This window comes from Phocoena sinus, chromosome 1 (genome assembly GCF_008692025.1).
Source record: "Phocoena sinus isolate mPhoSin1 chromosome 1, mPhoSin1.pri, whole genome shotgun sequence".
NCBI classification, from domain to species: domain Eukaryota; kingdom Metazoa; phylum Chordata; class Mammalia; order Artiodactyla; family Phocoenidae; genus Phocoena; species Phocoena sinus.
The window spans coordinates 167,553,816-167,579,598 of record NC_045763.1 but is presented as its reverse complement, the minus strand read 5'-3'; the positions used below and the strand labels follow the sequence as shown (position 1 = coordinate 167,579,598).

At 39.0% G+C, this 25,783-nt stretch overlaps 1 protein-coding gene across 4 annotated transcripts in view; it reads left to right on the top strand.

Moving 5' to 3' along the window:
- IARS2 (isoleucyl-tRNA synthetase 2, mitochondrial) overlaps positions 1 to 25,783 on the top strand; it is a 70,975-nt gene that overhangs the window by 1,593 nt on the left and 43,599 nt on the right. For 3 of the 4 annotated variants that reach the window (XM_032649822.1, XM_032649850.1, XM_032649841.1), the window contains one exon: positions 140 to 262. The exons of the other annotated variant lie outside the window; for it this stretch is intronic. In XM_032649822.1, coding sequence (XP_032505713.1) covers positions 140 to 262 — 123 coding nt within the window. The remainder of the gene's footprint in view (positions 1 to 139; positions 263 to 25,783) is intronic. 4 annotated transcript variants of the gene reach the window in all.

Below are 25,783 nucleotides of genomic sequence, written 5' to 3'. Positions count from 1 at the left end.
AGAAACCTCACCATTTGTGTTATAGAGTTGAATACATTAGAATGGGATAGGAAATAAGCAAGTGTTGGTTGTTATTTATGGTAAGATTCAGGAGTATGTATTTACATGATGTTCAGACATTATTGTTCTTTTTAAACAGAAATGTGGATTTTTGGAACTTTATTCATGGCAAAGAGAAAGAAAAGTGAAGACAGAGTTTTGTCTTCACGATGGACCTCCTTATGCAAATGGTGACCCTCATGTTGGACATGCTTTAAATAAGGTAATTATAATTTAGGTTACAAGACTTGAGGGAACACCTTTATTTAAATACACTTTGCAAAAGAGTATATTCTAGTTTTATGACAGTTATGTAAATTTGCATTGGCATACTTAAGCTAAAATGTCTTAATAGAAAGTAGCAATAAACAGTTTCAGTACTGTGTGAAAAATAACATCACTCGTATTTGCTTTGAACTTATTTTATATTAGTAAGTATCATTTTATTCAGTAAATCATTGTTGAGCGCCTATTATGTGCCAGGTATTGTCTAGACTTTGGAAACAGCAGTGAACAAAATAAGGATAAGTCCTGGCTTTATGGAGCTTGTGCTCTAAACAGGAAGGCATAATAAGATAAATAAGTAAAATATTTAATATGTTAGATAATATAGCAACTGCTATAGACTGAATATTTGTCTGTGTGTCGTCCTGGCTCCCGCCCCCTGCAAATAATACGTTGAAACCTAATCCCTAATGTGGTAGTATTTGGAGGTGGGGCCTTTGAGAGGTGGTTAGGTCATTCTTGGCTGCTATGTGAGCAATAGACTGTAGAGGTAGAGGAGTTTGGAAATAGGGAGACTAAGAAGGGGACTAGTGCATAATTCAGGAGAGAGATGATGGTCATTTTGACCAGGGTTGAAGCCATGAAAGTGGTGTGAGAAATAGTCAGGTTCTGGGTATAGTTTGGAGGTAGAGCTGACAGGATTTGCTGATGGATTAGATGTGTGGGGTGAGAAAATGAGAAGAGTCAAGGATGCCTCCAAGAAGCATCTCGAGCACTTAGAAAGTCAGAAGAGCTCTTACCTGAGATGGAGAAGACTGGGAAGATCAGTTTGGGGGAAGAAGTCAGGAGTTCAGACCTGGGCATGTTTCCCTTGAGACAAGATGAGACGTGCAGGTGGAGATACTAAATAGGCAGTTGGAGGCGAGAGGTCCATACTGGATATGTAAACTGATAGGTCATCACCCTATACAGTTCAGGGTTGCATTTTGTTTTGTTTTTGAGGGGTGGCTGCTAGGTGCATTTTAAATAGTAAATGAATTGAGTGAGAAATTTAGATTCTCCTCTAAGAGAGCTCACTTGACTTCCCTGGATGTCACGTAGGCTTTCTCTGCTTTCTACCATGAAGAGTAAGAATGGTTATAGCTTGCTCCATGGTTATGCTGAGGTAATAGTAGTTAAGTGGTCTGCTTTCCAGGAAACAGTTGTTTTTATTACAGGCTATTTATCAGCTGACCTTTCTTTACTGATTCTTATTTCTCACCTACATTAGGTTAAATCATTTTATATTAGTATTCTCCTTGAGTCTTTAAATTCATTTGGCATTCCCTCCCACCCCCTACAGAACCCCAAGAGACTTTTTTGCCAAGTAGAGCAGTAATTACACATGCATGCCCTTTGCAAAGCAGTGATTTTGTTGCTTGACATCAGTGTTCCTTTTGAGTCTAGAAGAGTATCTAAATCTTAATTTCTAGCATCCAGTCAGAATTTTTTTTTCCCTTTTATTCAACTTACTCAGGTATTTGGATGAGCCTCGTAAGACTCCTTGAAATGCCCCGCTTTTTTTTTTTTTTTTTTTTTTTTTTTGCGGTACGCAGGCCTCTCACTGTCGTGGCCTCTCCCGTTGCGGAGCACAGGCTCCAGACGCACGGGCTCAGCGGCCATGGCTTACAGGCCCAGCCACTCCGCGGCATGTGGGATCTTCCCGGACCGGGGCATGAACCCGTGTCCCCTGCATTGGCAGGCGGACTCTCAACCACTGCGCCACCAGGGAAGCCCCAAATGCCCCCATTTGTAGACAAAATGGTGTGTAATTTTTTCCTTCTGTTCTTGCATTATGGGTATTATCCAATATTTACAATGGATATGTTTGAGCACTTTCATAAATTAAACCTTGTTTTTCTATTTAAAATAAGAGGCATGGGAATTCCCTGGTGGTCCAGTGGTTAGGACTTGGGGCTCTCACTGCCGGGGTCCTGAGTTCAGTCCCTGGTAGGGGATCTAAGATCCTGCAAGCCGCATCGCAAGGCCAGAAATAAATAAATAGAATAGCATAGAATAAAATAAAGAAAATTAAAGAAAAATTAAATTAAAAAATAAGACAAAATAAAATAAAATAGGCAGGTATGTGATTGATCCATTTAAGGTATTATGATACCCCAGTCTTGGGTGGTATTTTTAAAACTAGGGTAAGTGTGGTATATCTTCCCATAATACCAATTTTATTTGTAGTTTGGGAGAAAAAAGATATTTAACCAGTCATTCAAAACCATTTTATGTTAAGACACATATTAATCTGCTTGGGCTGCTATAACAAAATACCTTAGACTGAGTGGCTTAACAAACATACATTTATTTCTTACAGTTCTGGAGGCTGGGAAGTCCAAGATTAAGGTGCCAGCTGATCTTGGCTCTCTTCCTTGCTTACAGAAAGCTACCTTCTCACTGTGTCCTCACATGGGGGTAGGGGGTGGTGGAGGGAAGAGGGGGAGAGGGGAAGAACGCTTTTCTTATAAGGGCACTGTTTCCATCATTAGAGCCCCACTCTTATGACATCATCTAACCCTAATTACCCCCAAAATTTCATTTCCCAACACATTGAGGGTTATGGCTCTAAAATATGAAAGGAGGGGTTTTGGGGACACACAGACATTCAGACTGTAACACATGATATGAAATGGAATACAAAATTCCTTTGAATTTGAGAGGAATGGAAGGGATTTTCAAGTTGAAGCTTGCTCTAAGCCCCATTTCTTCTTTCATCCTTCTCCCACAGGCTGCTAGCCCAGCTGAGCGGCTGTTGATATCCAATTGTATGTTACAGGCCTGCCTGTGTTGAAATAGAGAGCTTCAACCAGAATGTAAATCAACTTGGTTACTAAGCACACAGTTTAGTGACTATTTTTGTAGCAAGACTTTCTTGATGAAGGAAGCAGTGAGTTGACTTACATTTTGATGTAAAGCTCTTTCTCTTGAAATAGACTGGCACTTTTGCATAGTACTGGACGAATGTATAATTTCATTGTTCTCAAAAATTTTTTTCCAGAATAACCTGTGGTAACATGCACCAATCTTAAATTATTCAGTTTGATGAGTTATGACAGCTGTATACATCTGTTAATCTCCCAGTGCAAGATACAGAAGATACGTATATATGTGTATATATATACACACATTTATTGAAGTATAATTGATTTACAATATTAATTAGTTTTAGGTGTACAACATAGTGATTCAATATTTTTATACAGTACAAAATGATCACCATAGTAGGTCTGGTTGCTGTCACGATACAATTTATTACAATATTACTATATTCCCTATACTGTACATTACATCCCTGTGACTTACTTATTTTATAAGTGTAAATTGGACTTCTGAATCCCTTTCACCTTTCCTTTCACCTTTTTGAACATCGCCCTACCCCCTTTCCCTCTGGCAACCACCAGTTTGTTCTCTGTATGAGTCTGTTTTTCTTTTTTTTATATTTGTTTGTTTTGTTTTGTTTGATTCCACATATAAGTGAAATCATACAATATTTGTCTTTTTCTGTCTAACTTATTTCACTTATTTCTAGGTCCGTCCATGTTGTCCCAAGTGGCAAGATTTTATTGTTTATTTATGGCTGAGTAATATTCCATTTTATATATGTGCCACATACCCTTTATCTATGCATCTATTGATAGACACTTAGGTTGCTTCCATATCTTAGGTTGCTATTGTAAATAATGCTGCTGTGAACATGGAAATGTGTGTATCTTTTCAAATTAGTGTCTTTGTCTTCTTCAGACAAATACCCAGAAGTGGAATTGCTAAATAGTATGGTATTGATAGTTCTGATTTTAAGTTTTGAGGAATTTTCATACTGTCTTCCATAATGGTTGTATCAATTTACATTCCTACCAATAGTAGACAAGGGTTCCCTTTTCTCTGTGTCCTTATTATTTGTTGTCTCTTTGGTAATAGACATTCCTACAGATATGAGGTGATATCTGAGTGTGCTTTTGACTTGCATTTCCCTGATGATTAGTGATATTGAGTATCTTTTCATGTGCCTGTTGGCCATCTGTATATCTTCTTTGGAAAAACGTCTGTTCAGGTCCTCTGCCTATTCTTTAGCTGAGGGGTGTGTGTGTGTGTGTGTGTGTGTGTGTGTGTGTGTGTGTGTGTGTGTGTGTGTGTGTGTTTTCTTTCTTTTTTTGCTGTTGAGTTGTATGAGTTCTTTATAGATTTTGTATATTAACTCCTTATTGGACATATCATTTGAAAATCTTCTCCCATTCTCTAGATTGCCTTTTAGTTTTCTAGATTGTTCCCTTCACTGTGCAAAAAGCTTTTTAGTTTGATATAGTCCTATTTATTTTTGCTTTTGTTGCCCTTGCCTGAGGAGAAAGATCCAAAAAAACATTGCTAAGACCCATGTCAGAGAGCTTACTGCCTTTGTTTTTGTCTAGGAGTCTTAAATATGTCTTTAATCCATTTTGAGTTTATCTCTGTATATGGTATATGAAAGTGGTCTAGTGTCATTCTTTTCCGTGTAGCTATGCAGTTTTCCCAACATCATTTATTGAAGAGACTGTCTTTTTCCCATTGTACATTTTTGCCTCCTTTGTTATAGATTCATTGGCCATATAAATGTGGGGTTTATTTCTGGGCTCTCTATTCTGTTACATTGATTAATGTGTCTGTTTTTTTTGTTCCAGTATCATACTGTTTTGATGACTGTGGCTTTGTAGTGTAGTTTGAAATCAGAGTGCATGATACCTCCAGCTTTGTTCTTCCTTATCAAGATTGGTTTGGCTGTTCAGGGTCTTTTGTGTTTCCATATAAATTTTAGAATTATTTGTTCTAGTTCTGTGAAAAATGTTGTTGGTATCTTGATAGGGATTGCATTGAATCTGTAGATTGTCTTGGGTAGTATGGTCATTTTAACAATATTCTTCCAATCAATGAGCAGAATATATCTTTCCATTTGTTTGCATTTGTTTGTGTCATTTTCAGTTTCTTTCATCAGTGCCATAGCTTTTGGAGCACAGGTCTTTTACCTTAGATTTATTCCTAGGTATTTTATTCTTTTTAATGCAGTTGTAAATGAGATTGTTTTCTTAATTTCTATTTCTGATAGTTTGTTGTTTGTGTAAAGAAATGCAAAAGATTTCTGTATATTATTTTTGTATCCTGCAACTGTACTGAACTTGATGAATTCTAATAGTTTTTTGTGACATCTTTAGGATTTTCTATATATAGTATTATGTCATCTGCAAACAGTGACAGTTTTACTTCTTCCTTTCCGATTTAGATTCCTTTTATTTCTTTTTCTTGTCTGATTGCTGTGGCTAGGACTTCTAATACTATGTTGAAATAAAAGTGGTAAGAGTGGACACCCTTGTCTTGTTCCTGATCTCAGAAGAAAAGCTTTTAGCTTTTCACCACTGAGTATGATGTTAGCTGTGGGTTTGTCAAATATGGCCTTTATTATTTCAGGTTATGTTCTCTCTATACCCAGTTTGTTGAGTTTTATCATAAATGGATTTTGGCAAACACTTTTTCTGCACCTTGTGAAATGATCATATGATTTTTATTCTTTGTTCTGTTAATGTGATGTATCACATTGATTGATTTGCAGAAACTGGATCATCCTTGCATCCCTGGAATAAATCCTACTTGATCATGGTGTATGATCCTTTTAATGAATTATTGAATTCACTTTGCTAACATTTTGTTGAGGATTTTTGCTTCTGTGTTCATAAGTAATATTGGCCTGTAATTTTCTTTTTTTCATAGTGTCCTAGTGTGGTTTTGGTATCAGGGTAATGTTGGCCTCATAGAATGAGGAGTTCCTGCCCTCATCACTGTTTTGGTTTCTATTGCTTTAATTTTTTTTCCCATTGTAAAATTTCAGGTGGGTTGAATCATAACATATATTCTTTTGTGTCTGGCTTCTTTAACTCATGTAGTATTTTTTGATACTCATAGGTGCTATTATAGATGTCAATAATTGATTCCTTTTTAATTGAATTGTCTTTAATTGGTTAGTAACATTCCACTGAATGTACCAAAATTTATTCACTGTTTTTTTCAGTCCTTTATTTTTATGTATACTTTAATGGAAAATTTGGAGAGGGCACGACCTTTGACATCTGTCTGTATTTTCAAAACCAGAAATCTGGTCATTAAACAAGTCAGTATTGCTATTAAAGCAGAATTATAATATGTATTATACAATGTATTAGAACAGTTAATTGTATTGAAAACTTCTGAAGCATTTGAGATGTGTTACACATATTGCACATTCCTCAGTATTAAGTTTGTTTGCTTCCACAGAGGCCAAATTATGCTGCTTGATAGCTCACTTTCAAATTATTAGACATATTACATCAGATGGTAAAAAGGGCATTTATTTCTTTTCATGGACAAAACTGAAGTGCTTGGTTTTTTTTTTTATTGTTTTTTAAGTACATGCTATTCGAAAGCAATATCATTCAAATTTTGTCTTAAATAAGGTTTGTATTTGAAGTAATTATAGATTCAAGTGCATTTGTAAGAAAAATAGAGAGGACTCCTTGTACATTTTACCTAGTTTCCCCCAATGGTAACATCCTGCAAAACTACCATATCACAATCAGGATGTTGACATCGATACAATCAAGATACCAAACATTTCCATCAAGAATCCCTCATGATGCCCTTTTATAGCTATATTCATTTCCCTCTTTTCCCACCACCTCCTTTAGCTGTTCTAACTACTAATCTGTTCTCTACTTCTATATTTTTGTCATTTCAAGAATGCTGTGTAAATGTAATCATACAGTTTTGGGGATTGACTTTTTTCACTCAGCATAATTTCCCTGAGACTCATCCAGGTTACTGAGCATATCAATAATAGTCTGTTTTATTGCTGAGTGGTATCCCTTGGTGTGATGTACCACAGGTTGTTTCACCATTCACCTGTTAACACCTGGCTTGTTGCCAGTTTTTTATATTATTAGGAATAAAGCTACTATAAACATTCACGTATAGGTTTTTGTCTGAACGTAAGTTTTCATTTCTGTGGGATAAATGCCCAGGACTGCACTTGCTGGGTCATATGGTAGTTGCATGTTTAGTTTTTTAAGAAAATACCAAACTGGTTTAAGTGGTGGCTTTTAGCATTTTACATTCCTACCAGTAACGTACGAATGATCTTGTTTCTCTGCATGTCAGCAGCATTTGGTGTTGTCACTGTTTTTTATTCTAGCCATTCTGATGGCTGTGTATCCCATTTTGGTTTTAAATTTGCATTTCCTTAATGGCTAATGATGTTAAACACTTCTCCATCTATTTATTTGCCATCTGTTGAGCCTCTTTGGTGAAATGTCTCTTTATGTCTTTTGGCCATTTTCTAATTAGATTGTTTAATTTTTTACTATTTTATTTTGAGAGTTTTTTACATATTCTAGGTACTAAATCTTTGCCAGGATACGTGGTTTGCAACTATTTCTCCCAGCCTGTAGCTTGTGTTTTCATCCTCTTAACAGGGTATGTTGCAAATTGAAAGTTTTAAATTTTGATGAAGTCTAATTTATCAGTTTTTCCTTTCATGAATCATGCCTTTAGTGTCATGTCTAAGAACTCTTTGCCTAACCTGAGGTCCTGAAGATTTTTTTTTTTTCTAAAAGTTTTACACTTTACATTTAAACCCCATGATCTGTCTTGGGTTTATATGAGGTGTGAGGCTTAGATTGAGGTTTATTTTTTTCCCATATGGTTGTTTACTTGCTCCAGCACCATTATTATCTTTTCCCTAATGAATTGCTTTTGTACCAGTGTCAAAAATCAGTTGGGCAAACTTGTGTGGGCCTATTTCTGGATATTCTGTTTGGTTTTTTTCTTCTGTATATCTCTCTTTCCACAAATACCACAGTTTTGTCTACTATGGCTGTAGAGTAAGTTTTGAAATTTGGTAGTCTGATTCTTCCCTTTTTTTTTTTTTTTTCAAAATTGCTTTATCTATTTTGGTTTCTTTGCCTTTACATTAAAATTTAGAGGGCTTCCCTGGTGGCGCAGTGGTTGAGAGTCCGCCTGCCAATGCAGGGGACATGGGTTCGTGCCCCGGTCCGGGAAGATCCCACATGCCGCGGAGCGGCTGGGCCCGTGAGCCATGGCTGCTGAGCCTGTGCATCCAGAGCCTGTGCTCCGCAACGGGAGAGGCCACAACAGTGAGAGGCCCGCGTACCACAAAAAAAAAAAAAAAAAAATTTAGAATAATTTTTTTGACTTTGAATTTTGGGAGTATTAGCAGGTACCAGGTCAATTGTGTGGGTAGGTAGCAAACAGCAAGCAGTATGCAAATTTTTTGTGAGAACTAATTTTTAAAAATTACCCCCAGTTTTATTTATTTATATATATATTTATTATATATATTATATATATATCATATATAATATAATATATATATACACACATATAGTGAAATGATTACCACAGTAAGTTTAGTTAATATCCATTGTGTCACATAGTTCTAAATTTTTATTTTCTTATGGTGAAAACTTTTAAGATCTACCCTCTTAGCAACTTTAAAATATATAATACAGTGTTGTTACTATAGTCAGCATGCTGTACCTTACATCCCCAGAGCTGGTAAGTATTATAATTTGGAGTTTGTACCTTCTGACCATTGTCACCCATATCTCCAACCCCCCCAGTCCCCACCTATGGCAACCACCAATCTGTTCTCTGTTTGATTTAAAAAAAAATCCAGGATATATAGGAGGAAAAACGGATAAATTTGATTTCATCAAACTTAGAATCTTTCTAGGAGTTTGATTTTTTTTTATATTCCACATATAAGTTAGATCATAGGGTATCTGCTTTTCTTTGTCTGACTTACTTTATTTAGCATAACACTCTCAAGTTCCATCTATGTTGTTGCAAATAGCAGGATTTTCTTCTTTTTTATGGCTGAATAATATTCCATTGTATATATAGACCACATTTTCCATATTCATTCATCCATCAGTGGGTACTTAGGTTGTTTCCCTGCCTTGGCTGTTGTAAATAATGGGGCAATGAACATGGGGGTGCACATATATTTCCAAGTGTTTTCATTTCCTTCAGATAAATACCCAGAAATGGAATTGATGGATCATATCATAGTTCTATTTTAATTTTTTGAGGAAACTCCATGCTATTTTCCATAGTGGCAGCACCAAATTACATTCCCATCTGTAGTCATTTTCTTAACCCAACGCTAAGAAATATACCTCCTTTGTGCTGTTATCTGCAAATATATTTCTATATGTTTTACACTGGACAACACATTACATACATATTTTTGAACATTTGCCCTTTACATCAGTTAGGAGAAGAGAGTATTCAGTTGGCCAAAAACTTCGTTCAGGGTTTTTCTGTAACATCTTATGGAATGTTTTTTTCCTGTGGATTTGAATTACCAACGGTGGGCACTTGCTTTTAGCCTGAAAAACGTCCTCTCATGTCCTTTCCTATGAGATGGGTCTGCTGGCAACAAATTCATTCCCTCTCTCTCTCTCTCTTTCTCTTTTTTTCTTTCTTTCTTTTTTTTTTTAAATAAAAGAGTGGCTTTATCTTGCTTCCATTTTTTCAATTTAGCTCTGCTGGATGTAGGATTCTTGCTTGAGAATGTTTTCTTTGAGCACTTTCAATACGTGATCCCACTGCTCTCTGCCCTACGTTGTTTCTGCTGACAACTCAGCTGTTAGTGTTATTGGGGTTCTCGTAGTCTTTTTTTCTCTTCCTCCTTTCAAGGTTTTCTCCTTATTTCTCACTTCCAGCATTTTTAATGTATTTTTTCTGGATTCGTCTGTGTTTATTCTACTTGGACTTCATTTGGCTTTCTGGTTGAGTAGGTTAATGTTTTCCAGTAAATTTCAGAAATTGTCAATTATTATTTTTTTGTATATATTTAAAAAACTTTTTAACATCTTTATTGGAGTATAACTGCTTTATAATGGTGTGGTAGTTTCTGCTTTATAACAAAGTGAATCAGCTATACATATATACATACATATATATATATATATATATATATATATATATATATATCCCTATATCTCCTCCCTCTTGCGTCTCCCTCCCATCCTCCCTATCACACCCCTCTAGGTGGTCACAAGGCACCGAGCTGATCTCCCTGTGCTATGGGGCTGCTTCCCACTAGCTATCTGTTTTACATTTGGTAGTATATATAAGTCCATGCCACTCTCTCACTTCCTCCCAGCTTACCCTTCCCCCTCCCCATGTCCTCAGGTCCATTCTCTACATCTGCATCTTTATTCCTGTCCTGCCCCTAGGTTCTTAGAACCATTTTTTTTTCTTTAGATTCCATATATATGTGTTAGCGTTCGGTATTTATTTTTCTCTTTCTGACTTACTTGACTCTGTATGACAGACTCTAGGTCCATCCACCTCACTACAGATAACTCAATTTCGTTTCTTTTTATGGCTGAGTAATATTCCATTGTATATATGTGCCATGTCTTCTTTATCCATTCATCTGTGTCGATGGACACTTAGGTTGCGGCCATATCCTGGCTATTGTAAATAGAGCTGCAATGAACATTGTGGTACATGACTTTTTGAATTATGGTTTGCTCAGGGTATATGCCCAGTAGTGGGATTGCTGGGTCATATGGTAGTTCTATTTTTGGTTTTCTAAGGAACCTCCATACTGTTCTCCATAGTGGCTGTATCAATTTACATTCCCACCAACAGTGCAAGAGGGTTCCCTTTTCTCCACACCCTCTCCAGCATTTATTGTTGTAGGTTTTTTTGATGATGGCTATTCTGACTGGTGTGAGGTGACACCTCATTGTAGTTTTGATTTGCATTTCTCTAATAATTAGTGATGTTGAGCATCATTTCCTGTGTGTGTTGTCAATCTGTATATCTTCTTTGGAGAAATGTCTGGTTAGGTCTTCTGCCCATTTCTGGATTGGGTTGTTTGTTTTTTTGATGCTGATCTTGAGCTGCATGAGCTGCTTGCATATTTTAGAGATTAATCCTCTGTCAGTTGCTTCTTTTGCAAATATTTTCTCCCATTCTCAGGGTTGTCTTTTCATCTTTTCTATGGTTTCTTTTGCTGTGCAAAAGCTTTTAAGTTTCATTAGGTCCCATTTGTTTATTTTTGTTTTTATTTCCATTTCTCTAGGAGGTGGGTCAAAAAGGATCTTGCTGTGATTTATGTCACAGAGTGTTATGCCTATGTTTTCCTCTAAGAGTGTTATAGTGTCTGGCCTTACATTTAGGTCTCTAATACATTTTGAGTTTTTTTTCTGTATAGTGTTAGAGAGTGTTCTAATTTCATTCTTTTACTTGTAGCTGTCTACTTCTCCCAGCACCACTTACTGAAGAGGCTGTCTTTTCTCTATTGTATATTCTTGCCTCCTTTATCAAAGATAAGGTGACCATATGGGCGTGGGTTTATCTCTGGGCTTTCTCTCCTGTTCCATTGATCTATATTTCTGTTTTTGTGCCAGTACCATACTGTCTTGATTACTGTAGCTTTGTAGTACAGTCTGAATTCAGGGAGCCTGATTCCTCCAGCTCTGTTTTCCTTTCTTAACATTGCTATGGCTGTTTGGAGTCTTGTGTTTCCATACAAATTATGAAATTTTTTGTTCTAGTTCTGTGAAAAATGCCATTGGTAGTTTGATAGGGATTGCATGGAATGTGTAGATTGCTTTGGGTAGTACAGTCATTTTCACAGTCTTCATTCTTCCAATTCAAGAACATGGTATATCTCTCCCATCTGTTTATATCGTCTTTAATTTCTTTCATCAGTGTCTTATAGTTTTCTGCATACAGGGCTTTTGTCTCCTTAGGTAGGTTTATTCCTAGGTATTTGATTCTTTTTGTTGCAGTGGTAAATGGGAGTGGTTCCTTAATTTCTCTTTCAGGTATTTTATCATTAGTGTATAGGAATGCAAGAGATTTCTGTGCATTAATTTTGTATCCTGCTACTTTACCAAATTCATTGATTAGGTCTAGTAGTTTTCTTGTAGCATCTTCAGGATTCTCTATGTATAGTATGTCATCTGCAAACAGTGACAGCTTTACTTCTTTTCCGATTTGAATTCCATTTATTTCTTTTTCTTCTCTAACTGCTGCTGCTAAAACTTCCAAAACTATGTTGAGTACTAGTGGTGAGAGTGGGCAACCTTTTCTTTTTCCTGATCTTAGAGGAAATGGTTTCGTTTTTTCACCACTGAGGACGATGTTGGCTGTGGGTTTGTCATATATGGCCTTTATTATGTTGAGGTAAGTTCCCTCTATGCCTACTTTCTGGAGGTTTTTTATAATAAATGGGTGTTGAAGTTTGTCGAAAGCTTTTTCTGCATCTATTGAGAGGATCATATGGTTTTTTCCCCTTCAATTTGTTAATATGGCTTATCACATTGATTGATTTGTGTATATTGAAGAATCCTTGCATTCCTGGGTGAAACCCCACTTGATCATGGTGTATGATCCTTTTAATGTGTTTTTGGATTCTGTTTGCTAGTATTTTGTTGAGGAATTTTGCATCTACGTTCATCAGTGATACTGGCCTGTAGTTTTCTTTTTTTGTGACATCTTTGGTTTTGGTATCAGGGTGATGGTGGCCTCGTAGAATGAGTTTGGGAGTGTTCCTCCCTCTGCTATAATTTGGAAGAGTTTGAGAAGGATAGGTATTAGTTCTTCTCTGAGTGTTTGATAGAATTTACCTGTGAAGCCACCTGGTCCTGGGATTTTGTTTGTTGGAAGATTTTTCATCACAGTTTCAATTTAAGTGCTTGTGATTGATCTGTTTATATTTTCTGTTTTTCCTGGTTTAGTCTTGGAAGGTTGTCCTTTTGTAAGAATTTGTCCATTTCTTCCAGGTTGTCCATTTTATTGGCATATAGTTGCTAGTAGTAATCTCATGATCCTTTGGATTTCTGCAGTGTCAGTTGTTACTGCTGTTTTTTCATTTATAATTCTGTTGATTTGAGCCTTCTCTCTGTTTTTCTTGGTGAGTCTGGCTAATGGTTTATCAACTATGTTTATATTCTCAAAGAATCAGCTTTTAGTTTTATTTATATTTGCTATTGTTTCTTTCATTTCTTTTATAATTTATTTCTGATCTGAACTTTATGGTTTCTTTCCTTCTGCTAACTTTGGGGGGTTTTTTGTTCTTCTTTCTCTGCTTGCTTTAGGTGTAAGGTTAGGTGGTTTATTTGAGATTTTTCTTGTTTCCTGAGGTAGGATTGTATTGCTATAAACTTCCCTCTTAGAACTGCTTTTGCTGCATCCCATAGGTTTTGGGTCATCATGTTTTCACTGTCATTTGTTTCTGGGTATTTTTGATTTTCTGTTTGATTTCTTCAGTGTTCTCCTGGTTATTTAATAGTGTATTGTTTAACCTCCGTGTGTTTGTTATTTTTTTTACAGACTTTTTCCTGTAATTGATATCTAGTCTCATAGCATTGTGGCTGGAAAAGATACTTGATATGATTTCAGTTTTCTTAAATTTACCAAGACTTGATTTGTGACCGAAAATATGATCTGTCCTGGAGAATGTTCCATGAGCACTTGAGAAGAAAGTGTATTCTGTTGTTTTTGGATGCAATGTCTTTTAAATACCAATTAAGTCCATCTTGTTTAATGTATCATTTAAAGCTTGTGTTTATTTATTTTCATTTTGGTTGGTCTGTCCATTGGTGAAAGTGGGGTGTTAAAGTTCCCTACTATTGTTGTGTTACTGTCAATTTCCCCTTTTGCGGCTGTTAGCATTTGCCTTATGTACTGAGGTGCTCCTGTGTTAAGTGAATAAATATTTACAATTGTTATATCTTCTTGTTGGATTGATCCCTTGATCATTACGTATTGTCCTTCTTTGTCTCTTGTAATAGTCTTTATTTTAAAGTTTGTTTTGTCTGAATTGAGAATTGCTACTCCAGCTTTCTTTTGATTTCCATTTGCATAGAATATCTTTTTCCATCCCCTCACTTTCAGTCTGTATGTGTCCCTAGGTTTGAAGTGGCTCTCTTGTAGACAGCAATTATATAGCTCTTGTTTTTGTATCCATTCAGGCAGAGTATGTCTTTGGTTGGAGCATTTAATCCACTTACCTTTAAGGTAGTTAACGATATGTATTTTCCTATTACCATTGTCTTGTTTTGGGTTTGTTATTGTAGGTCTTTTCCTTCTTTTGTGTTTCCTGCCTAGAGAAGTTCCTTTAGCATTTGTTGTAAAGCTAGGTGGTGCTGAATTCTCTTAGCTCTTGCTTGTCTGTAAAGCTTTTAATTTCTCCATAGAATCTGAATGAGATCCTTGCTGGGTAGAGTAATCTTGCTTGTAGGTTTTTCCCTTTCATCACTTTAAATATGTCCTGCCACTCCCTTCTGGCTTGTAGAGTTTCTGCTGAAATATCAGCTGTTAACCTTATGGGGATTCCCTTGTATATTATTTGTTGCTTTTCCCTTGCTGCTTTTAATATTTTTTCTTTGTATTTAATTTTTGATAGTTTGAGTAATATGTGTCCTGGCATGTTTCTCCTTGGGTTTATCCTGTATGGGACTCTCTGCACTTCCTGGACTTGATTGACTATTTCCTTTCCCGTGTTAGGGAAGTTTTCAACTATAATCTCTTCAAATATTTTCTCAGTCCCTTTCTTTTCCTCTTCTTCTTCTGGGACCCCTATAATTTGAATGCTGTTGCGTTTAATGTTGTCCCAGAGGTCTCTGAGACTGTCCTCAACTCTTTTCATTCTTTTTTCTTTATTCTGCTCTGTGGTCGTTATTTCCACTATTTTATCTTCCAGGTCACTTATCCTTTCTTCTGCCTGAGTTATTGTGCTATTGATTCGTTCTAGAGAATTTATAATTTCATTTATTGTTTTTCATCAATGTTCGTTTGCTCTTTAGTTCGTCTAGGTCCTTGTTAAACGTTTCTTGTATTTTCTCCATTCTATTTCCGGGATTTTGGATCATCTTTACTATCATTACTCTGAATTCTTTTTCAGGTAGGCTGCCTATTTCCTCTTCATTTGTTTGGTCTGGTGGGTTTTTATCTTGCTCCTTCATCTGCTGTGTATTTCTGTCTTCTCATTTTACTTAACTTACTGTGTTTGGGGTCTCCTTTTTGCAGGCTGCAGGTTCATAATTCCTGTTATTTTTGGTGTCTGCCCCCAGTGGGTTGTGTAGGCTTCCTGGTGGAGGGGACTAGTGCTTGTGTTCTGGTGGATGAGGCTGGATCTTGTCTTTCTGGTCGGCAGGACCATTTCTGGTGGTGTGTTTTTGGGTGTCTGTCACCTTATTATGATTTTAGTCAGCCTCTCTGCTAATGGGTGGGGTTGTGTTTTTGTCTTGCTAGTTGCTTGGCATAGGGTGTCCAGCACTGTAGCTTGCTGGTTGTTGAGTGGAGCTGGGTCTTAGTGTTGAGATGGAGGTCTCTGGGAGAGCTTTCACTGCTTGATATTACGTAGGGCTTGGAGATCTCTGGTGGACCAATGTCCTGAACTCAGCTCTCCCACCTCAGATGCTCAGGCCTGACACCTGGCCGGAGCACCAAGACCTTGTCAGCCACACAGCTCAGAAGAAAAGGGAGTAAAGAAAGAAAGAGAGAGGGAGAGATAGACAGAGGGAGGGAGGGGGAAGAGGGGAAGGAGGGAGAGAGAAAGAAAGAAAGAAAAGAAAAAGTTATTAAAATAAAAAGTAAAAAAAATATATTATTAAAAATAAAAATAGGGCTTCCCTGGTGGCGCAGTGGTTGAGAGTCCGCCTGCCGATGCAAGGGACGCAGGTTCGTCCGGGAGGATCCCACATGCCGCAGAGCGGCTGGGCGTGTGAGCCATGGCCACTGAGCCTGCGCGTCTGGAGCCTGTGCTCCGCAACGGGAGAGGCCACAGCAATGAGAGGCCCGCGTACCGCAAAAAAAAAAAATAAATAAAATAAAATAAAAATATATAGGAAAGTAATAATAATAATAATAAAACAGAAACTAAGAAAGAAGAGAGCAACCAAACCAAAAAAACCAATCCACGAATGATAAGAAGTGCTGAAGACTATACTAAAAAAAACCAAAAAAAGATGGACAGGTAGAACCCTGGGACAGATGGTAAAAGCAGAGCTATACAGCAAATCACACAAAGAAGCATACACATACACACTCAGAAAAAGAGAAAAGGGAAAAAAAATATGTATGTATATATGTGTGTGTGTGTGTGTGTGTGTGTAAAAAGGAAGAGAGCAGCCAAATTAGTAAACAAACCAACCAATGTTAATAATCTCTAAATACTAAACTAAGATAAACATAAAACCAGAAACAAATTAAATGCAGAAAGCAAACCCCAGGTTTACAGTTGCTCCCAAAGTCCACCGCCTCAATTTTGGGATGATTCGTTGTCTATTCAGGTATTCCAGAGATGCAGGGTAGGTATATCAAGTTGACTGTGGAGCTTTAATCCGCTGCTCCTGAGGCTGCTGGGAGAGATTTCCCTTTCTCTTCTTTGTTTGCACAGCTCCTGAGGTTCAGCTTTGGACCGGCCCCGCCTCTGCGTGTAGGTCTCCTGAGGGCGTCTGTTCTTCGCTCATACAGGACAGGGTTAAAGGAGCCGCTGATTCGGGGGCTCTGGCTCACTCAGGTCGGGGGGAGGGAGGGGTACGGAATTCCGGGCGAGCCTGCGCAGCAGAGGCCGACGTGACGTTGCACCAGCCTGAGGCGCGCTGTGCGTTCTCCTGGGGAAGTTGTCCCAGGATCACGGGACCCTGGCAGTGGCGGGCTGCACGGGCTCCCGGGAGGGGCGGTGTGGATAGTGACCTGTGCTTGCAGACAGTCTTCTTGGTGGCGGCGGCAGCAGCCTTAGAGTCTCATGCCCGCCTCTGGGGTCCGCGCTGATAGCCGCGGCTTGCGCCCGTCTCTGGAGCTCCTTTAAGCAGGGCTCTTAATCCCTTCTCCTAGCGCACCAGGAAGCAAAGAGGCAAGAAAAAGTCTCTTCGGCAGCTCCAGACTTTTCTCGGACTCCCTCCCGGCTAGCTGTGGTGCACTAAACCCCTGCAGGCTGTGTTCACGCCGCCAACCCCAGTCCTCTCCCTGCACTCCGACTGAAGCCCGAGCCTCAGCTCCCAGACCCCGCCCGCCCCGGCGGGTGAGCAGACAAGCCTCTCGGGCTGGTGAGTGCTGGTCGGCACCGATCCTCTGTGCGGGAATCTCTCCGCTTTGTCCTCCGCGCCCCTGTTGCTGCGCTCTCTTCCGCGGCTCCGAAGCTTCCCCCCTCCCCGCCCCGTCACCCCCCCCGCCCCCCCCCCCCCGCCAAGTCTCCGCCAGTGAAGGGGCTTCCTAGTGTGTGGAAACTTTCGTCCGTCTCAGCTCCCTCCCGGAGGTGCAGGTCCCGTCCCTATTCTTTTGTCTCTGTTTATTCTTTTTTCTTTTTCCCTACCCAGGTACGAGGGGAGTTTCTTGCCTTTTGGGAAGTCTGAGGTCTTCTGCCAGCGTTCAGTATGTGTTCTGTAGGAGTTGTTCCACTTGTAGATGTATTTGTGATGTATTTGTGGGGAAGAAGGTGATCTTCATGTCTTACTCCTCCGCCATCTTGAAGGTCCCCTTTTTTTTGTATATTTTTAAGCTCCTTTCCTTTCTTCTGAAACTCCCATTCCTTCCATTATGTTCGTATACTGAATATGCATGTTCCACATTTCTGTGAGGCTCTGATCATTTTTTTCTGTTTTTTCTTTGTCTTATGTAATCTCTGTTGCTCTGTATTCACATTCACTAGTTATTTCTTTTGCCAGTTCATATATACTGTTGAGCCCCTCTAGGGAATTCTTTGTTTCAGCTATTATTTTCAACTCTGGAATTCCCCTTTTGGTCTTTTTAACAAAAATAGCAATTTCTGTCTCTTTATTGATATTTTCTATTGATATGACATTATTATCATTACCATTCCTCCCTTTATCTCTTTAATCCTGGTTTCCTTTTAAGTTCTTTACGCATTGTTTTTTTTTTTTTGACCATGCCAAGTGACTTGTGAGATCTTAGTTCCCCAACCAGGGATGGAAGCCAGGCCCACAGCAGTGAAAGTGCCGAGTCCTAACCACTGACCTGCCAGGGAATTCCCCTTTATACATGTTTATAATGGCAGTCTTGAATTCTTTTTCTGTTAACCTGACATTTGGTTGCCCTCATAGGTAGTTGATGTTGCCTGCTTTTTTTTTCAGTTTATATGCCATACTTTTGTGTTTCTTTGTATGCCTTGTAATTTTTTTTTGTTCTTGGAAATTAGGCATTCTAGTAATATAATAAGTCTGTATATTGGTCTTTCTGCCACCGCCTGCTTCCTGCCCTGGCTTTTCATTGTAATTTGCTTGTTTATATGTTTGGTGACTGGCAGGGTTATTTTCATGAGGTCTGGTCCCACCCCGTCCCGTGTGTCTCTAGTGTTAAGCCTCTGATGTTGTTTCCCGGGGAGGAGCAGCTTTGGGTATACTCATTCACCCTCAGAGGATAGTGGTTTGGGCAGAGCTCCCATCCTCTTTCCCTGCCAACACCCATCTGTTTTGTTCTGAAATTTTCCAGCTCTTGGCTCTGTTGTTTTCAACAGTGCCCTTGGGCATAAACTGTTTTGTAAACTAATTCAATCAAATTTGGGGTCCTTTGAAGTATTGGTTCCTGAGGTCAGTCTTTGATTCTTGTTCTGATCTCAGGAGGACTCCTCCCAGCCGTCTTCTCTCCTGCAAATGAGCTGGCCTAGAGTTTAGCTCTGTCATCTTGAATCTGTGAACCTTTTCCCAATTACCTTTCACCACAGCCTCTACTCTTGTTCAGAGCCCTCTTAGGCCTGAACCTCTCTTTGCTCTGTTGCTGGGAGGAGAGTAAGAGCTATTTGTTTTACTGCCCGCTTCTCCTTCCCCCGGGCAGAACCTGCCAGGCAGGGCTCTGGAACTGGGAGTGGGGGAAACTACACTTCTGTGTGAGAGACACTCCGACTTTTGGAGCTGAGCACCCATGGGGAGGGTCAGTAGCCTGAGATCTTCTTGAACTGCCTTTCCGGGTGTGGAACCACCATTTCATGAGCCCAAACAAGGGTGATTAGAGCTCCAGTATTCCCAGCAGACCCTCACACACGGTAAAGTTTCTGTTCCATGAGTGGGGTCTTAGAAGTAGAGAATCTCGACCTTGTAGCCTCAGCAACAGGTAGGTGGACAGGATCATAAATTCCGACCCCCTGCTCTCCCCAGGATCCCTGTGTCCTTGGCTGCACGGTCTGGAGTGGAGTCGGCCTCAGAGCTGGCAGGCTGGAGGGAGGGAGTGGTCTTGGTTCTCATTTTTCTTGCCAAACTTTCATGGCATTTTTCTTGTTTAGATATTTCTTCCTTTGCTATATGCCCTTAGGACCATTTCCAGAAGCTTTATTTACTTTTAAATATAAATTTATTTATTTACTTACTTATGGCTGGGTTGGGTCTTGGTTGCAGCGAGTGGGGGCTACTCTTTGTTGGGGTGCACGCGCTTCTCGTTGCTGTGGCTTTTCTTGTTGCAGAGCACGGGCTGCAGGTGTGTGGGCTTCAGTAGTTGTGGCTCACGGGCTGTACAGTGCAGGCTCAGTAGTTGTGGCTCACGGACTTAGTTGCTCCGTGACATGTGGGATCTTCCCGGACCAGGGCTTGAACCTGTGTCCCCTGTATTGGCAGGGGGATTCTCAACCACTGCGCCACCAGGGAAGTCCCTCCAGAAGCTGTAAACGATTAGGGTTTTAAATTATTTTCACCAGTTTTCCTGGCAATCCCATCCATGTAGCTTTTTTACACTGTCATGCCTGAAGTCAAATTCTGTTGCATTGATTTTTCTTTTATTTTTCTATTCTTAATTTCATCAATTTCTGGTTTTTTTTATTGTTTCCTTGCTTCTGCCTGCATTGGGCTCATTTGTTTTTCTTTTTCTAGTTTTTGAGATAAGACTTTATATTATTGATCAGACTTTTATTCTTTTCTAATGTATGTATTTTATTGCTATAAATTTCTGTGTCATCACTCCTGTAGCTTGTGTCCCACAAATTTTGTCATGTTGAACTTCCATTTTTATTCATCTCATCGTATTTTTTTTTTTTTTTTTTTTGTGGTATGCAGGCCTCTCACTGTTGTGGCCTCTCCTGTTGTGGAGCACAGGCTCCGGACGCACAGGCTTAGCAGCCATGGCTCACGGGCCTAGCCGCTCCACGTCATGTGGGATCTTCCCGGACTGGGGCATGAACCCATGTCCTCTGCATTGGCAGGCAGACTCTCAACGACTGCACCACCAGGGAAGCCCCATCTCATCGTATTTTTAAAATTTCCTTTGAGAGTTCTTTGATCCATGGATTATTTAGAAGCATGTTGTCCCTTTATATCTTTTTTCTTTTAGCTTGGTTTACATATTTCCTCTGCATGTATTTTGGTCCATATAAGACAGTGTTTGACAGTTATCTTTTCAACTGTGAAACATAATTTAGATGACTTGAGGAAATGGAACGTTTATTATATTTACCCATATTTTTGTTTACCATACTTTTTCTTCCTTCTTGATGTTTCAGCATCTCTGCTTTATTGTTTTTTTTTCTGTTTAGACAGTTTTCTTTAGCCATTCCTTAGGGTAGGTCTGCTGGTCACATATCCTTTTAGTTTTCCTTCATCTGATAGTGTCTTGATTTCTTTCCATTCTTTCAGTGTATATAGCATTCTGGATTGATAGTTTTTTCTTAGCACTTGAAAAATATTGTTCCACTTCTTTCTGGCCTCCATGTTTTTTAATGAAAACTTTGCTGTCTTTTAAATTATTTTTCCCCTAATAAACAACATGTCATTTTTCTCCAGCTGCTTTCAAGACATTTTTATTTTCAAAAGTTTAATGATTATGTGTCTTGACATGGATTTCTTTGGATTTTTCCTCTGGATTTTGTTAAGCTTCTTGAATTTATAGGTTTATGTCTCATGGCAGTTTGGGGAGATTTCAGCCATTATTTTTTTGTGTACCTTTTTCAGCTCTGAAAAAGTCTCCTTTCAGGGCAGCAGTGGCACCAAAGTTAAATCTTTGTTATAGTCCCACAGCTCCATGATATTTTTTTTCTGTCCTTTTTCTCTCTTCTTTTTAGATTGGGTCGTTTATTGTTCTGACTTCAAGGTTAGTGGTTCTTCTCTTTTTCCCCTCCATTCTGTAGTTGAGCCCAACTACAGAACTTTTTTTTTCTTTCTTTCAGTGATAACGCGGGCCTCTCACTGTTGTGGCCTCTCCTGTTGCGGAGCACAGGCTCCGGACGCACAGGCTCAGCGGCCATGGCTCATGGGCCCAGCTGCTCTGCGGCATGTGGGATCTTCTTGGACCGGGGCACGAACCCTTGTCCCCTGCATCGGCAGGCAGACTCTAAACCACCTGCGCCACCAGGAAAGTCCTACAGAACTTTTTATTTCACTTATTTCACTTTTCTCTTTTAAAATCTGCATTTGATAGCTCAGTAAAATTGAGCTATCAAATATAAGAAAAAACGTTTTCCATTTACTTTTTCTTGGATATCTACTGACTCTTTGCTGAGGCTTTCTCTTTTTTCATATTTTTCTAGTGTGTTCACAGTTGGTCATTTAAGCATTTTTATCATGGTTACTTTAAAGTCATTTTCAGGTTATTCTAACATTTCTCTTGTCTCAGTCTTGGTTATCTAGTGACTGTCTTTTTTTATTCAGTTTCAGATCTTCCTGGTTTTGGGTATGAGTGAAGTTTTGTTGAAACCTTGGCATTTTCTGTATTGTGAGATTTGGCATCTTATTTAGAACTTTCTGTTTTAGCTAGTTTTCACTGATACCTCTCTGGCAAAGGAAGGCCATCACTTACAGAAGAAATTTTTAAATGTTCTTAATGGATAAAAAGTAAATCTGGAAAGTTAATGAGTTTAAATAGTCAAGAAAATTTAGAGGAAGACTGAGGACTGAATTGCTCTATCCATTAGGAGTATCCTGCAGTATTATCTGGTTGTGGTTCAGATCAATAAGACAAAACAGGTGTCTGGACTAATCTTTAGTCTAATATATTGTTATTTACCACACAGAAGCTTGAATAGGTATTATCTTTGCTTTAAAGTTGTTGCTTTTAAGTCATTTCTTCTATTTTAAATTATTTAAGGCTGACTTTTCCATTCTTCTTCTGGAACTTTCTGCTGCATATGTTAAGTGAAGACACTTTAAATTAATTTGAGAAAGATAGCCTAGTCTCTTGTTTTTAATACACTCAATGAGACTGTATGTTATAATAAAAGTCCAAAACAAAACTCTACTGTTCCAGATTCTTTTGGTTCCTAGGAATAGAAAAGCCAACTCTATGTGGATTAATCAAAAAAGGGAATTTATTGACTGTTTTAATGGTAGTTTTAGCTCCTTGCATGGCTGCACCCAGGGACTCAGATAATATTAGGGGTTGCTTTCTCTCACTTTCACTCTTAGGCAGCCTTTCCCCCTTTTGATGTCTGTACCCTCACCTTTACCCCCGCCCCTCATTTCCCAACATTTTCAGGCTTACATTCTTCCATCCTTTCTTTTCTAACAGTTCTTACACAAGTACTTGGCCTATTTGGGGTCACAAGTCTATCCCCGAAGTAATCAATTTGGACTTGGGGATAAAATATGTTGATGGCTGCAGTGGATCATGTGTTCACCCTTAGAGCTGGAATGGAGGGCAGTAGGCTCCACATGGCTTAAGGATCGAGGAGTAATTCTCTGAAAAACTGAGGCACCCCACAAAACGGTCTCTTCTGTGCCTAGTTGGAGGCTCTGTCCAAGACCATGGGCACTTTGGAACTAGAGGAGGAACAGTTCTTGTTCTTCCTCAGACAGTGCCATGTATAGTTTTGCTTGTTTTTCTCTGCTTGGGATACATCCCGGATGTTCAGATGGATGCCTTCCTCATTTCCTTCATATCTCTGTTCACATGTCATCTCTTTAGGCTTACTGATGTCCCTGTAAAATAGTGCCACCACCACCAGCCACATGCCTCTTTCAAACCCTTTGCCATGCTTTTAACTTCATAGTGAGTGAATATGTTTATCTTCTGTCTTCCTCCATCTGAAGAAGCACCTTGTTTCTCCAGTTTACTGCCATACTCTAGGTTCCTAGGACAGTGCTTGGCACATTGCAGGCATTCAAATATTTGTTAAACAAAGGAATACACGAGTATTGTGATAGGAAAATGAAAGACAAAAGGAGAAATGAGGGCAGAGAGGACTGTCATGACCAAAAGAGACAAATGGCTTTTAAAGTGTGGAGGAACTTGTTTGGAGAGGAGGAGGGTAATGTTTGATACTGAGCAATTAGGAACATATTCCTGTTGCATCCCTGCTGTTTCTTTTACTAGAGGCTTCTAATAAAGGCTTCTGTCTTTCCTTATTAGGGACATTGTTAATTACTAGCTCATGATTAAATTAAAATTTTTGTTAATTAAAAGTAGCTTAAATGATGCCTTTCTGTTAACACGATGGATAGCAGCACTGTAAAGTAGAAATGTTGCAAGCTACAAATGTGAGCCACATAGGTAAGTTAAACTTTTTAGTAGCCACATAAAAATATTTCAGAAGAAATAGATGAAATTAATATTATGTTTAGCTCAACATATCTGAGCCATCATTTTAACATATAGCCATTGTAAATTTTGTTGGAAATATTTCACATTCTTTTTTGGGGTATTAAGTATTGGAAATCTGGTATATGTTTTATACTTACAGTACATCTCAATTTAGACTAGTCAGTTTTGATGCTCATTAGCTGCTGGTGGCTAGTGACTACTGTATAAGACATCACAGTCTAGACCATATATGCATGCATTCCTTTATTCAGTAAGTACTTTAGAATAGTTCCACATACCATTCTAAATGCTTGGAGTTTATGGATGAAGAAGACAGATGGAATCTCTGGTTTCAGAGAGTTTATATTTTCTCACAAAGGGACAGATAATTAAATAAATAAAATAACTTTGAATAGGGATAAGTGGGAAGGATGTTATTTATATTGATTGATTTAAGTAATATACATAACATAAAGTGTACAGATCTTAAGTATATATCAGTAGATGAATGTTTATGCAGTATGACTATTACCCAGATCACAAGACCCCCCTGCCCTTTGGTAAGAAGTTTGAAAGACTTTTACGTGGAAGAAGGGGTGAGTGGGAAGAATGTGTATTCTCTTTTCTACTTTTGAGAGACATGGAAAGGAAGAAATATTTTTCTGGACTACTGCACTGTTCAGTTTTGGGAAGAAGGAGTTAAGCTTGGAGCCAAATCTGTCCTTTGTCTTTGAGCCCCCATTTTTTATTTTTTTAAGATTTTTTTTTTTCATGTGGACCAATTTTAAAGTCTTTATTGAATTTGTTACAATATTGCTTCTGTTTTATGTTTTGGTTTTTTGGCCAAGAGGCATGTGGGATCTTAGCTCCCAGACCAGGGATCAAACCTGCATGCCCTGCAATGGATGGCGAAGTCCTAACCACTGGACCATCAGGGAAGTCCCTGAGCCCCCATTTTTAATTTTTATTTATTTGTTTGTTTGCTTATTTATTTATTTATGCGGTATGTGGGCCTCTCAATGCTGTGGCCTCTCCGGTTGCGGAGCACAGGCTCCGGACGCGCAGGCTCAGCGGCCATGGCTCACGGGCCCAGCCGCTCCGCGGCAGGTGGGATCTTCCTGGACCGGGGCACGAACCCATGTCCCCTGCGTTGGCAGGCGGACTCTCAACCACTGCGCCACCAGGGAAGCCCGCCCCCATTTCTTAGTGGTAATATATTTTTTAAAAGACTCTGCTGCCCCCTACTATCTAAAATGAGCTGAGAAACAGTTCTAGAACTATACTAAGTGAAGAGGTCTATTGTTTTATTTAGGGTTTTAGTAATAACAAAGTTAACCATGGACTTCCCTGGTGGTCCAGTGGTTAAGATCCGTGTATGCTTCCACTGCAGCGGGTTCAGGTTTGATCCCTGATCAGGGAAGTTCCACATGCTGCGTGAGGTGTGGCCAAAAAAAAAAAAAAACAAAAGTTAACTGTGATATTTCATACTCTGAGTGCATTATAAATTCTGCATTGATTCTATGATAGTTATTAACTAAATATAGATAATATTGGATTATTCACATTAATAATTTTTTTTCAGAAGAGTAAAGCTAATTTGTAATTTGTACTCTGATATTTAGAAAGTTCGAATTATTTCTTTTTTAAAATAATTAAGTAATTAATTTATGGCTGCATTGGGTCTTCGTTGCTGTGCGTGGGCTTTCTCTAGTTGTGGCGAGTGGGGTATACTCTGCGTTGCGGTGTGCGGGCTTCTCATTGCAGTGGCTTCTCTTGTAGTAGAGCACGGGCTCTAGGCGCGTGGGCTTCAGTAGTTGTGGCACACAGGCTTAGTTGCTCCGCGGCATGTGGGATCTTCCCAGACCAGGGCTCGAACCTGTGTCCCCTGCATTGGCAGGTGGATTCTTAACCACTGCGCCACCAGGGAAGCCCTCAAATCATTTCTTAAAAAGGTAGTATGGTTTGCATATTT